Source organism: Cydia splendana, chromosome 22 (assembly GCF_910591565.1).
Source record: "Cydia splendana chromosome 22, ilCydSple1.2, whole genome shotgun sequence".
Lineage (NCBI taxonomy): Eukaryota > Metazoa > Arthropoda > Insecta > Lepidoptera > Tortricidae > Cydia > Cydia splendana.
Genome location: NC_085981.1, coordinates 13,330,496 through 13,345,254, shown reverse-complemented (window position 1 = coordinate 13,345,254; position 14,759 = coordinate 13,330,496). Strand labels below are relative to the sequence as shown.

General features: G+C 39.7%; 1 protein-coding gene across 2 annotated transcripts in view; it reads right to left on the bottom strand.

Annotated features, from left to right (window-relative positions):
- LOC134801421 (trehalase) overlaps window positions 1–14,759 on the bottom strand; it is a 76,140-nt gene that overhangs the window by 22,374 nt on the left and 39,007 nt on the right. Inside the window, exons 5-13 of one of the 2 annotated variants that reach the window (XM_063773972.1) lie at window positions 11,319–11,474; window positions 10,021–10,186; window positions 8,723–8,875; window positions 7,247–7,324; window positions 6,615–6,727; window positions 4,385–4,551; window positions 3,633–3,803; window positions 2,937–3,152; window positions 1,639–1,747 (exon numbers count right to left, since the gene is read on the bottom strand). In XM_063773972.1, the coding sequence (XP_063630042.1) occupies window positions 1,639–1,747; window positions 2,937–3,152; window positions 3,633–3,803; window positions 4,385–4,551; window positions 6,615–6,727; window positions 7,247–7,324; window positions 8,723–8,875; window positions 10,021–10,186; window positions 11,319–11,474 (1,329 nt within the window). Of the gene's footprint in view, window positions 1–1,638; window positions 1,748–2,936; window positions 3,153–3,632; window positions 3,804–4,384; window positions 4,552–6,614; window positions 6,728–7,246; window positions 7,325–8,722; window positions 8,876–10,020; window positions 10,187–10,872; window positions 11,033–11,318; window positions 11,475–14,759 lie in introns of those variants that run through there. The other variant, XM_063773971.1, reaches the window with a different exon arrangement.

Sequence of the window (14,759 nt, the reverse complement as noted above, 5' to 3'; positions counted from 1 at the left end):
GTTTTTTCCGATATAATAAAGTTTTTTTAAATAATACAATGATGGTGGCAAACAGGAATACGGCCCGCCCGATGGTAAGTGGTAACCGTAGCCCATGGATGCCTGTGACGTCAGCAACAGTGATTTTACAATTGTCGCACCTGTCACCGTGGTGAAATTGGGGCCTGGTTATTACTGACTGACAAATTGGTTTACCAACTATAGGTAAGGTTTACTCGGGTAATTCCGAAATTCGGATAATCCGAAATTCAGATGAAAATCACCCAAAATTCCATCATAGTAAAAGTCTCTTTTCGGAATTATCCGACAGTTTTCGACAATCGGAATTACCCGAATACACCTTACTAACAGTTGACTACGTTAAACCTCTCGCATCGCATGATGGTTTGATGGTCCCTATGACAATTCACTTATATATGGAGTAGTTGTCACGTACAATAGATAGATAAAAAACTTTAATCTCCTAATTATTACATGGCTCCAATGGCCGACATTTTATTCTGAAGCATAATATTAAAATTAGAAGAAAATGCATGCAGAAATAATTGAAACAAACATGCATTATCAAATTTCTTAACCCTACCGCATACGAAGCCATATTGGGCGGATATGATATTCAATTGATATGATATTGACAGCTATTAAGGTTCAAATTTAAACAAATAATTTTTATTACATGCGGTAAGGGGTAAACGAATACAAAAATAACAAATTGTGAAAATGGGTCGAGCCATGTGATGGTGCGAAGAATAGGCTGGCTCAGCATTAAGCTGCGGAGACACGCAGCGCTGGTATTCTGCCAGCACCTGAAGAGTACTGATGCTAGAGATACTGCACAAAATGAACTACATGCCGATTTAGATCCCCAGATATATCGACGCGCATTCGGCAAAAGCCGATAGAACATTTTATGTCCGCGCAATGAGCGAAAAAGCCGTCAACGCAACGGCAGGCGCCGGCCGATGCGAGCCGAGCCGAACGACGACTTTTTCGCTCTTATTGCGCAGACATAAAGCTTTTACCTATCGGATTTTGCCGATTCCGCGTCGACATATGTGGGGGAATCCTTAAACCGCAAGTCATTCCAATTTAAATACGTCTAAGATTTGATTTTTCGTGTTGGTGGTGGGATATTATTCCAGCACAATGTCGCTTGGTACTTTAAACCTTTTTGCGGTCGGGTTTTGTACCTAATACAAAAATCGGTAAAACGATATTCCGTATTTTTTTTTTAATTAACATTAACCAAAATAGATTCGAGGTAACTGTCATAGGGATCGTCATTCGACGCGAGAGATTGTGACTCATAATTATAGTACCATCAGTAGAGGTAATATAATATAGTATTGTAGACCCGTAAAACTGCCTTTGGTAAGTACGAAAACGCGATCAGAGCGGTATCATGGTGGCATTTTTATCACCTGTCATGCCATGCGTCACTTTCGCTCTTACATATTTGTTGGAACGTGACAGGCACGGTGACAAATGATAAAGAGCCGACCATCTTAGCCCTACAGAATGATTCTAAAACATTAACATGATAAATATCAACCTTATTTCAGGGGACCAAACTTTTTTTTTTAATGAACGTATTGTGTAAGCAACATTGACATGTATGCTAAAGGCAATAAGACTCACCTCCATATTTAGTGAGCAGCGACATGATGACCCCGTTCGTCCAGCCGAACCCGGTCTGCAGTTCGTACTCGCCGCCGCCGCCGTAGCCTCCGAAAACTGTCGCGTCGTACTGAAAATACAACTTCGTTTTAGAACTGTCGTAGATATTTATCTATTTATTTTATTATTATTATTTTTTTATTTTTTTTTATTAGTTTACTTATTTCTCCATGGCAGTATTTAGGTTAGTTGGATAACATAATAAAATCCGCCTACTATAGCAACGGCACCATGAGACATTTCAGAGAAAATTTGGAGTATTTTTGATATTTAACCGGTACCTGTAAAATTTCTACCGTTTTGCGAGTTAAAAGTTGAATATACTATTCCTCTTTTACGTTTTCGACGTGTTTACTGAAATATACTGTAATTGGTTTCTATTTAATTAACAAGTTGAAACTGTTTTTTTCCTCCAATCATGGACAGTTACTATACTGTATAGCGCCATTTATTATAAAACACACAGGAATACATAAATGAAACCTCAAACTTAAGCAGCTCTATGACTCTTGTTTAAGGTAAAATGTTGCTAGTGTTTAAAAACTGATGTTAAATACCAATTTATACAGGATTTGTGGTCATACGTCTCGTTAAGGGTCGTTAATTACCTACATTCCACAAAAGATAGTTAGTTCGATAGTTTACACCCCCTCCCCCCTTGTCACATTTTAGGTCTTTAATACATACTTGGCATGAACCCCTCCACCCCTGTTGCTGTGACGTAATATGTGGATGAACCTTATTGGTGCCACGTCCATTAATATTTACCTAGTTCGTCCGCGTTAAGAATGCAGTAAAAACATTGTCCCCGGCCTAGCGATGCTCGTAGCCCAACAAATCGTTCCTAATTAGAAACTATGCCTTCAACTGGTCACTGTGAACTTGATTTTCTAATCAGGAACGATTTGGTTGGTTACAGGCGTGGCTAGGCCAGCGGTCAGTGTTATTTTTAAGGCTCCGTCACACAGGCGCGTTTTGCGGCGCCGCATGAGCGGGGCGCGCCGCTTTTACATATAAAACGCTCACGCCGCGCTCACGTCCCGCCCGGAAAATGCGCCTGTGTGACGGAACCTTTACTGCAATCTTAACGCGAACGAACTGTAGGCACATTTATAAACTGAAAATAAACATGGCGTCCTCTAGGCAGGTGCCTGAGCCATTCGGCCACCAGGGTCACGGCATCATAGGTAAAATTATCTAAAAATTATTTAATTTGTTCTAATACTTCTAACAGTATAGGCACATTTTTCGGAGCATACCTTTTCCAACATAGCCGTCTTCTGCTTCCAAACAGCGTAGTTGGACCGCACCCACTTGGTGGCCATCTCGGTGGCGAGCCGCACGGCGGCGGACTGGCCGGTGCTGGCGAGCCCCTCCACCATGATGTACTGTAGCGGTGGCCACGCGTTCGGGTAGTCCCACTGCTCGCCAGAGTGCTCGAATGTTGTGGGTATGCCGCCTTCGTAGATATCCACCTGGGAATTTTAATAAATAATTTATGATTAATAACAAAACTTCCGTGAGACACAGACATATTAAATATATTAAGAACGGGTCACAAACTTATTTTAAGTCGAAAAATGCTCGACATGTTTCACTCCGTACCGAGGAGTGTCATCACGATAAGAAGAACATTTAGAGGGGCTACTTTCAATAGCAGTTTTGTTTACTAACCTTGCTAATATCTAGATAATTGATGACTCTATTAACGTAGTATTCGCTTCTCGCTCGGTCATAGCTGCCGGTCCATAGCGGGGCGACATTGAACTGTTAGCGGGGCAACTTTCAACAGTAATTTTATTTACTAACCTTGCTAATGCCCAGATAATTAAATTGATGACTCTGTTAACGTACGTCATCTATTCATTTCACGCTCGATCATAGCTACCGGTCAAGATCGGGGCGACATTGAATAATTAGCGGGGCTACTTTCAAAAGCAGTTTTATTTACTAACCTTGCTAATATCTAGATAATTGATGACCCTATTAACGTAGTATTCACTTCTCGCTCGGTCATAGCTGCCGGTCCAGAGCGGGGCGACATTGGACGGGTAGAAGTAGTCTCTTCGCCGTCCGGACTCCAGGTTGAAGTCTAACCACACACCAACGTCTTCGTGCCAAAGGACCTATAAATAAGGATATTAGGTACTTGTCAAATTTCATATTCCTAGGTCAACAGTTAATACCCTATACATTTTGATTCCTTTGAGAGTATCGAAATATTCGTTTTTTGCTGCACAAACGGCAGCATATTTTTATTCCGTCAACTTTGTTTTTTTCACAGCTTTAACTCTACATCTGAGTAAATAATTAATAAGTTTTAATTTCAACTCGATACCTAGATAAAGGGTCTTGACAGACCGACGGACGGACAACACAGTAATCCTATAAGGGTTCCGTTTTCTCCTTCTGAGGTACCCTAGAACCCTATAAAAATAACGACTGGGCGTTTGGCCTATCTTATATATTTTCTCACCTTGTCAATGGCTTCCAAGAGCCTAGCATGCACATTCTTGTAATACTCCGCCTTGTCAACGTTCCCGAGCTTCGCGTAGAAGCCATGCATGATCTCTACGTTCCAGCACATTCTACAAGTAATCCCGTACCGAAACCAAGGCACGGTCGGGTCCGTATCGGATACGGATCGCCACACGGCAACCTCTCGGATCCGTCTTTGCGTTCTGGCACATTTACTACTTATTCTTACCTTATCAATAGCTTCCAAGAGCCTAGCATGCACATTCTTGTAATACTCCGCCTTGTCCACATTCCCGAGCTTGGCGTGGAAGTCGTGCATGATTTCTGCGTTCCAGCACGAGATCGCGTTCAGGTCCACCGGGATGATGGAGCGTGTTTTGAGATTCGTCAGGTTGCCTGGGAATAACAGAAGAAAATTAGTCTGTGAAAAGTAAAGCCTAAATAGTGTAACACGCCTTTATTTTTATTTTACATTGAAATATTATCTACTGTGTTAGGATTTGTACTTGCATCGTCGCCTTACTCGTACCAACGCTAAGATTACGTACGTACTACGAAAACGCTGCACCGATATCTAAAATAGGAGTCGAGTAAACGACAAAAAGTTCGATGTTCCTGTTAAATCTGTTTTAGAAGGCTTACTTTAAAAATATAAGAGTCGCATAGCATTAAAAACATATTGTAATAATATGACTTGAACACCAAAAAATATCAATGTTAATCAAGGGAAAAATAATAAACAATGATGCATGGAAATAAAGTTTATGTAATAGTAACAAATTATTTCCTATTTAACATATATTTGGGTAATTTAATGGTCTGGGGCTAAGGATCAGTTAAAAGGGCACGTGCATTTTCGCGTACCGAAACCAAAACATGATCTCATCCGTATCACCGGATACGGGTCGCAGTTCTTTGTATGTTTTGAACGATATTTCTGGATGTCGGAAATTCCATAGTAACATGACAGGAAAATACCACATTGACACTTCGAGCAACACGGAAGGGAGGCGGCATTCGCACTATTTCCCCTCTGCCGAGGTACAAGATTAGCGCGTCAATCTAATCTAGCGCGGGTAATAAAACTAGTTGCACTTGGATTTTTCACTAGACCGAGTCCAGACGCGCGCGTGAACACTGCTGCACAAAAATGGCTGTTTGCTCGGTTTATTGTTATAAAAAGAGGTCGGGGACATCAAATTTACAAACAGAAAGTGTTACATTTCACATGTAATATTTTTTTTTACATATCATACGTTTAATTACATTCAAACACAATTATTATATTTTAGTCTCATGTAATTGTTAGATTTATCGATTTTGCTCGCTCAGTACAAATTGTGGATCGGTCGAGCGACAAATCCGACTTCTCATCTCTCAGAATACAATAACATACTTCAACGAAAATGTGTTAGTGTGCGTGTTGTGACACTTGTCACTCGTCCGTACACAAAAAGAGATCGAGGTTTGCAAGATTTGTCTTTGACGTGTGTCATTTTCTACGTATTTGTGTCGTCATTACAGATTGGATTTTGTATGTAAGTGTGTGAGAAGTGCGACTGTGTGCACCTTTCCCCCCGCGAAAAATGGCAGAAAGATTTGTACGGTGAGATATCGCTTGGGCCCCTCCCTTCCGATGTGTCGGAAGCCGGTGTTGCTCGAAGCATTGACAGGATAACTAATGAACGTATTCCATGTTAAAATGGTTTAGTAGTCGCAATCGATTCACTCCACATGCGCGTACCGAAACCAAGACACGGTCCCATCCGTATCGCCGGATACGGATCCGACGCCAGTAATGCCTCCGGCACACAGCACGGCAACCTGTCGGGTCCGAGGTCGACGCTCGGGTCGCAACGGGCGAGATACGCTGGGTCTAAATTAAGCCGTTTAGGTACTTTTATTTGATACATAATCTTTGACCAACGGATTATATTTCTTTATCAGTATCGTGTGTGTATTGTAAACTCAAGAAAGCCTAAAGCCTACGATACACTTGAAAGTTTTACTTACGTAAGTAGGGACAAAGCTATTTGCTAGAAAGAGATATGTAATGATATTCATCTCTCATTCTGTAATTAAGCTGTGTTCCTACTTACGTCAGTAAAACTTACAAGTGTATCTCAGGCCTAACCTCTAACTCCCTATGACCATCGATTTTAGTCAGAAGATGTATAATAAATTAAAAAGTTAATTTCCCCCCAACGCTATGTACAAAAAAAACCATATTATGCCAAAAATGTCTTATATATCATTTTGGAACAGAGCTGATACTCTTCAAACTGCTGGATTGATTTTTATGAAACATAGCTAAGAACAACCGCAAGAGAAACTCGCTTTCATTTCAAAAAACCGCATATAAATCAGCCCATCCGTTGGAGAGCTACGATACCACAGACAGACAGACATTTGCGTCAAACATATAAAACCATCGGGGGTTAAAAAGGTGAAATATGTACCTTTATTGGTGCCGTTGAGGATGAACCATCGAGATGAGAAGTCCCAGCCAGATTCAGCAGCCGCCTTTAGCTCCGCGTACAACTCTTCCTTCTTGTCCAGACTATCCAGGTTTCTGGAATATTTACAATTGAATTAAATTCATTAGTACAGTCAAGTGTAAAAATATGGGTGCACTCGTCATACTCAAAAATATGTCCCATAGCTCTTATGTCAGCGAATTAAGAACTATGGGACATATTTTTGAGTAAGTTGTATGCACATTATTATACACATTAATTAAGGACATATTTTTGAGTAAGTTGTATGCACCCATATTTTGACTACAATTAGTACAGCGATCATTTTTAGATGCTCCTTTTACTATTGTAAAATGTGCCTACTTTGCTCCAAAATTAGAAATTTAATGTAAATTTTGAAAATGATTATATTATATAAGAAAAGTCTACAACGATTTTGATAGCACACGCAGTGAAAGTGTTATTTTAAACGTCAAACCTCTATGAAATTACGACGTATAATATAACACTTGCACTGCGTATGCAATCAAAATCGTTGCAGACCTTTCTTGATCCAACTCAACGTTGATATTGTTTGATTCGTTTATGAAAATAAGTAAAGAATTATAATATACCTGGCGACATCGATGTCTTCCTTATAGCTCTCCGGCCTCGGTCCTTGCGACATATCATTATACCGTAATAATTTATACCTGGAACAAATAAAACAACTCAATGGCATTGTTTTACAATCACCAAATCGGTTCAATCATTTAACGCAGTCGTTAAATACACCAGCATACTGCACCAGTAAGGGTAACATTCCATTTCTGACCGCAGCTGCACTACTAGTACGAGCGCGTCGGTGTTATTGTCAATTTCCATAGTAAAATTAATGGTAGTGCAGCTGTCATTGGAAATGGACTGTCACCTTAATGCGGCGTGACATTGCTGCCGACTGCATTGCTGCAAATGTCAAAAATTCGGGCAGAAGCATCGATTTTGACATTTGCGGCTGTAGTGTGTGCTACACCTTACCCACACCTATACAGTGTTAACCCCTTATTCATAAAACTTTACGGGCCTGATTTAGTTAAATTACGTTTTATCCCTTTCTTACAAATACATAAATCAAAGTGACAGATAAGGACAAACGATTATTAGCTAATTGAGGTTTGTAGCGCGTTTATGTTATTGTCTATTAATAAATTTAAGAATTATGTAAAGCGTAAACTTATTTCTAAAGCTTATTATACCACACTGATATTACAACGTGGGATTAATTGTTTGTTATTCGAAATGATTATTTATTTATTAGGTATATTTGATTATTGATGAGGAAATGGATATTCCGATGTAATACTATCTACTTCTTTTGTTACTTATGCTTTTTTTTTGACATTTAGATTTTATTCTAGAAATTCTAGACTAGTATTTTTTTATACAATCATTTTAATGTTTGACGATCCTTTTGTGAAATTCTTAGTGTTAAATTTGATATGTATAATAATCCAATTTTGTTATGGAATAATATTAACATCAATAAATTGCTCTGATAATTAGATTAAGATTAATTACGATTCATAAGAGCTTGTTGCTAGGCCTACATGAATAAAGTATATTTTGATTTTGATTTTTTGATTTTATGAATAAGGGGGTTAGAGTTTATAAGGCTACACATGTCTCATAAGTATCGCTTGAGGCGCATTATACCAATATCATACAAGTTGTTTGTCTTAATTCCCACATTACATGGCGACCCTGCCAGGACGATCGCGCTGCAATACTGCTGCCGACTGCTGCTGCAGGAGACGTCAAACAGGACAGTTTATCAAGACGTTTATTCGTATAAATGTACCGTAACGTTTTTGTATGTTTATGTTTTTTATAAATATATTTTCGATCATAAAATGCTCACGGCTTTGTGCATGCTCCCGCCAGTCGCCACAGAATGAGTCCAGGTCGTTTCGCCATCTCATTTTTGGTCTGCCTCTGCCTTGTTTGCGTGTTTGTTTTTTGTTTGCTTGTTTGGTTTGCTGACGAGTGGCAAAGGCAGGGGAGGCCTTTGCCCAGCAGTGGGACACAATATAGGCTATAAAAAAAATGCTCACTTGTGGTTTTTGTGCTCGACCTCCACAGTGTGGTTGGACATCCAGAAGTCGAACTCCTTGTCCATGGTGTGGATGTGCTGCCGGAGGAACTCCTCGTCGTACGAGTCCTGCATCACCAGCTGGACCATGGGGATCAGGAGGGGGGGTTGAGATCTAGAACAATCAAGCAGTTCAACTGTAACAGTCCTAGGTTGCAGTAAGAAGATTCATAATATGGTGGAAATATTTGCTGGCTATAAATGAGGTCTTGGTGGCTCAGATGGCAGGCGCTGGAGTATCGATCCAGAGGCCGTGAGTCCAAGTCTCACCCAAGACAGTAATATTTCCACTTTTAAAATTCTAAGCTAAGCATCGTTCGCAGACATTTCTGCTTGTTAAAAATGAAAAATAAGAAGATTCATTTTCAGAAAATTAGCATTCCTTCTAAGGGGCTATTCATAAATTACGTCATTTCAAATTAGGGGGGGGGGGGGTCTGGACATCGGATGACGGTAGCATGAAGTAGGAGGAAATGAGGTCATTTGAAGCATGATTTTTGGATGATTATAGGAGGGGGGGTTCAAAAATCGTCAAAAATCGATGACGTAATTTATGGACAGCCCCTAAGTAAAATTGACGAAATTATAAAGTGAGCCGATCTTGTTAAAACTTGTTCGAGAGTTGGGTTCACTTTATATTTCGTCAACCTTGACAAGTACATCTATCTAGAACTAGCGACCCGCCCCGGCTTAGCACGGGCTAAATTATACACCTAAACCTTCCTCAAGAATCACTCTATTGATAGTTGAAAACCGTATGAAAATCCGATCAGTAGTTTATGAGTTTATCGCGATCATACAGACAGTCACGCACGACGGGGAACTTTGTTCTATAAGGTGTTAGACTGTTCTTCCTGCCATGGTCCTCATCTCATACACCATGAGACACTTCAAGGCGAATAAATATAGTTGTCTCGGCGCACACTACGAATTTGTAGCCTTTGGCGTCGAGACACTAGGTCCGTGGGGTAGGGGGGCTCGGGGGCTCCACAAGGAGCTCAGCAAACGCCTAAGACAGGCCACAGGTGACCCTCGCGCAAAGATTGGCCATAGCAATCCAGCGCGGGAACGCTGCCTGCGTGATGGGCACCTTACCAAGGACGCAAAATTTTGATAGGTATTTTTAATTTTTTAGCTTTAGTTATTACTTTATTAGTTGTCGTTAATTTTAGTTTTATATTCATTTTATAACACTTATTATACAATAAAAGTATATAATTATGAGACACTGATTTTTCACGAGTAGTGAGTGGAACTTACCTCATCACGTAATATATTCTGCCGCCATTAGGAATGAACCCGATTCTGTCCACGATGTCCAGGAAGTTGGAGATCATTCCTCTGGCCGTGGACCTCATTTCTGACAGCAGCAGACCCTTGATGATCCAGTAGGAATCCCAGTAGTAGAACTCGCGGAACCTGCCGCCTGGAAACATGTTTATAAATTAATATTAACCTTGATACAGGCTATTTACGATTACGGTTACATAGCCAACATGTCAAAAATGATACATAAAGTTTTGTGATGTCCGTCTTTTAGAGGAGGGCAGATGAATCTGCTGGAAACGCTTAACCCTAGAGCATTTAGTAACTGGAGACGTCATGGCTGTCTTTTTCTGTACGAAATAGTCTGCCGATTTTTGCGAGGGAGGGGACGTCAAATGTATTGCTATTTCTACATCATTTGTACGTAACGTACAAATAGCCATGTCAGTCCATACAAAAGTTTGCACAATTGTGCAAGTTTTTCGGCAGAGGGCTAAGCTCTTAAAGGCGACTCCAGTTATTAAATGCTCTAAGCGCTTAACCAGTTTTGATTTCCTTACCATTTCGTACTTTGTCGCAGTGACAATCAATATGAAAGTCGCTAAGGACCTCATACTATTGTCATTGTCACTGTGACGTGAGGTACAAAATGGTACAGGCCGTACAAAAACAATCTCATTTTATAAAGAGTTAAGGACGACTCATGCTAGAATGGTCTGGGTCCGGGGTAAGGCTTCCGAATCTTCGTTTTCCATGAGGTGACCAGGTGATGCTTTCTATAGAAAACCGAAGTGTCGGTCGCCTTGGCCCGGATCGGGACCGTATAATTCGTTTAGATTAACTTACCAGGCACTATCACAGGGTGGTCCACGTAGATGATGGAGTACAGGTCCTGGTTCTCCTTGACGTCCTGCTTCATCTTCCGGCCCAGCTGCAGCCACAGCTGATGCAGTTCTCCCCCCCCCCACTCCATGAGCTAAGGGTCTTCACTTACCAGGCACTATCACAGGGTGGTCCACGTAGATGATGGAGTACAGGTCCTGGTTCTCCTTGACGTCCTGCTTCATCTTCCGGCCCAGCTGCAGCCACAGCTGATGCAGTTCTCCCCCCCCCCCACTCCATGAGCTAAGGGTCTTCACTTACCAGGCACTATCACAGGGTGGTCCACGTAGATGATGGAGTACAGGTCCTGGTTCTCCTTGACGTCCTGCTTCATCTTCCGGCCCAGCTGCAGCCACAGCTGATGCAGTTCTCCCCCCCCCCCACTCCATGAGCTAAGGGTCTTCACTTACCAGGCACTATCACAGGGTGGTCCACGTAGATGATGGAGTACAGGTCCTGGTTCTCCTTGACGTCCTGCTTCATCTTCCGGCCCAGCTGCAGCCAGAGCTGATGCAGTTCCCTCCCCCACTCCATGAGTTGAGGATCTTTGATCAGCTTCAGGAATGCTGGAAGATATTTAGACCAGCGGTGGAACAAAAATGGGTTTTGATAACATTAAAGTTTTTTCTTTTTTGATATGTTATTGCATGCATGTTAAATAACATTTATGTAAAATATTAGAAAATTATAGGTGGAGCGTTCGGCCATATTTAAATATTTCAATTTTGCTAAATAACTATGTAAATATAAAATTAAAGTTACAAAAAACTGTAACATGTTCAATAATACTTTAATTTATTCACAATATTCGGTTTTTAGAAATCTGGAACAGCTGCTTTCTGGTGAACGTAAAAACACGAATTACTTTGTCAATAAAGAATTAAAGTAGTTGATATTGTAAAATTACGATATTATCTATCAACTTAGTATACTTGTAAAAAATTAGAAATGTAGACAATGTGCTTGTCTAGATATTGATTTCTGGTTAAGCAGTATAGCCAATATTGAATTAAAGTTTGTAGAGTTAATATTACACGGTCATAATAAAGATCTTAGTTCCCACACAAAATATTAGAAATATAAAATCACGGCGACACTAAATACTGATACGTAAGTATGCATTCCGCGCTTATATTGAGTTACATTTCAAACGCGCGGCGTTTTCGCGCGCCGCGCTGTGCGCCGTGGCAGGAGGCAGCGCTCGACGGTGGCGGGCTAGCGATTAGCGCGGTGCCCGTAAAAAATACGCAAAACGTTTATAAAATTATTATCAATGGTAAATAGTTATATTGTTAATAGTAGGTACACTAATGGAAACTTACCTACACTTATTTATTTCTATATGTACTAGGGATTGCCCGCGGTTTGGTTTACGTAGAATTCGTTATCGTGTTAAGTATAGAAATAATAGATACAATAATAGATATAGATACATTTGAAAATTATTTTAGGTGCATTGTCATACAGATAACCACCCTTGTTAAAGTATTCTTCAAATTCAATAGACAGGTGTCATTTCAATATAATTTTGCGTAATTTGGCGCTTTTAGGTTATAAATGACTAGCGACATATATTTTTTGTTTAAGAGCGATATCCGATATATATATCTCCGATAATATTTACTTTATCATTTAAATCAATTTCAAACTAACGTTATTCAATATTTAGCATTTTAAAGTCAATTTTACCAACCAACTGAGCTTTACGAGTATACCTACGGAAACAACTCAAAATGTGCATCAAATTAAATGCCACTCTTCTTATCCGTTTCGAACAATCAAGAGAGCCTTTACGAGCTGATGTAGTGAAAATTTTATTTAACCCTCGTCCCTTGAAACCTTCACTACGCTCGAGGTTCAACTTTACGAACCACTCGCTACGCTTGTGGTTCAATTTTAGAATGTTTCGCTTGTTTGGGTATCAATATTAGCATGATTAATCAACAAATTTTCCCCTTGTAAAACAAATAAATAAGGTAGGTGAGGTGCAGGCATATGAGGCCCGGCGGGTAACAAGGCCCAGCATTCAAAAATAGCAGTTGCTCCCTATTATTCTGAATTTGTACTTGTTGCTAAGAAGATCCACTGTCAGTGCAGGTAAAAAGGTCCAGTCCCGGGCCTTATTGAACGTATGAGATGAAATAATAGATTAAAATATTTTTAGATAATTTTGAATATTTTTAATCTCTCATTAATAAGACCGATTTGAAGAAATTTCTATGAAATTATGACTTATAAATAACACCTTCACTTCGTGGGCTGTCCAAATCGCTGCAGACTTTTCTTGGTCTAATAATTTTTCACTTGCTTTATTGACCTAAAGACGTTTTAAAGAATCAAAAAGTCTAATAACATTTAGACACTTATACTTTTTAAAGGCAGTAACTACTTACTTATATAGGTAACTTTTTTTATTAATACATAGGTAGTTATTTACGATAGAAGTGCGAAAAATTGAAATTTTGCAACGAATGACGAATTTTAAAACACGGCCAAAGGGAGTGTTTTAATGTGCTTATTATAGCACCGGTGTCGTAATGTAGCACCAGGGCCCTATTTCACCAACGTGACATTGTTGCTGACGTCACAGGCATCCATGGGCTACGGTTATAGCTTACCATCGGACGGGCCTTATTCCTGTTTGTCACTATCATTGTATTATTAAAAAAAAACTTTATTATATCGGCAAAAAACAGGTATCTTTCTTGTGATGTTTATGATGATAATGATGACAATTGACACAAGATTTCAAAGAACTTTCGGTAATTCTTGACAGTAAATGAGTTCTGTGTCGGAATTTCGTGACAACTGTCGTATTTCTTGTGACAAAAGTCCAAGTCCCAGCCCCCCCTTTGCTACAGTCCAACCCGAAAGGCACCTTAGGTCGGCGCTTACGTCATTATTACCGGCGCCCTATTAACTAATGAAATGAAAATGAAATGAAAAATATTTATTTCGAGCAACTATGGACTCATACAGATTTGTTAGTAGACTTACGTTCCTAATGTTAGTACCTAATTAACTATTACAATATATATACACTGCTGGAAACATGCATTTCGCAGCAGTGTCTCATATACGGGCAGTCAAGTCTGTCCGCTATCACACACAGGATAGGGTTGGGGCTGGCCCGCACCCGGCGCACCAGGGATGTGCATCGTGCAAACTAATGCGGTGCTACGCGACGTAAGCGCCGACCGCCATATTCAACGTGGTTTGTCACATAGTACCCTGTAAAGGTATGATTCCAGGGATAAAAAATATGTTATAACGTTATCCAGCGTATAATGGAATTCATAAAAGTTTTTCTTTATAATTACTACAAGTAAATTTGTTCATATTTGCATATTATTAAAAAGGTAAATGAAAAGTAATTGAGTAATTTAATTACTAATTAATGTAATCACAATTGCAAATTACACAGAAAAATTAATTACATGTAATTAAATTTTATGTAATTAAATTACAAACATTTTAATTACATGTAATTAAATTACACGAGTAATTAATTACGCCCAACACTAGTTGGTGGCAAACAACCACACCGCTCGTCTGATGGTAAGCTGTTACCGTAGCCTATAAAGGCCTGTGACGTCAGTAACAGTGATGCCGACAAATGTCGCACCTGTCACGTTGGTGAAATAGGGCCCAGATGTACAGTAAAAATCATGTTAAAAGATAATACTAACTGTTACGAAGAAATATTTATACTGTAAAAAATTATCCCACCAAAAACATTTTCATGTAAAATGTTGCTAAGACGAAACCATAAGCCTAAGACTCGCACTGTTAAAAAGTTATCAGATCTCTTGTCGAGCCAAGCTTCAAACTCTACAAGCCCCTTCACTAAC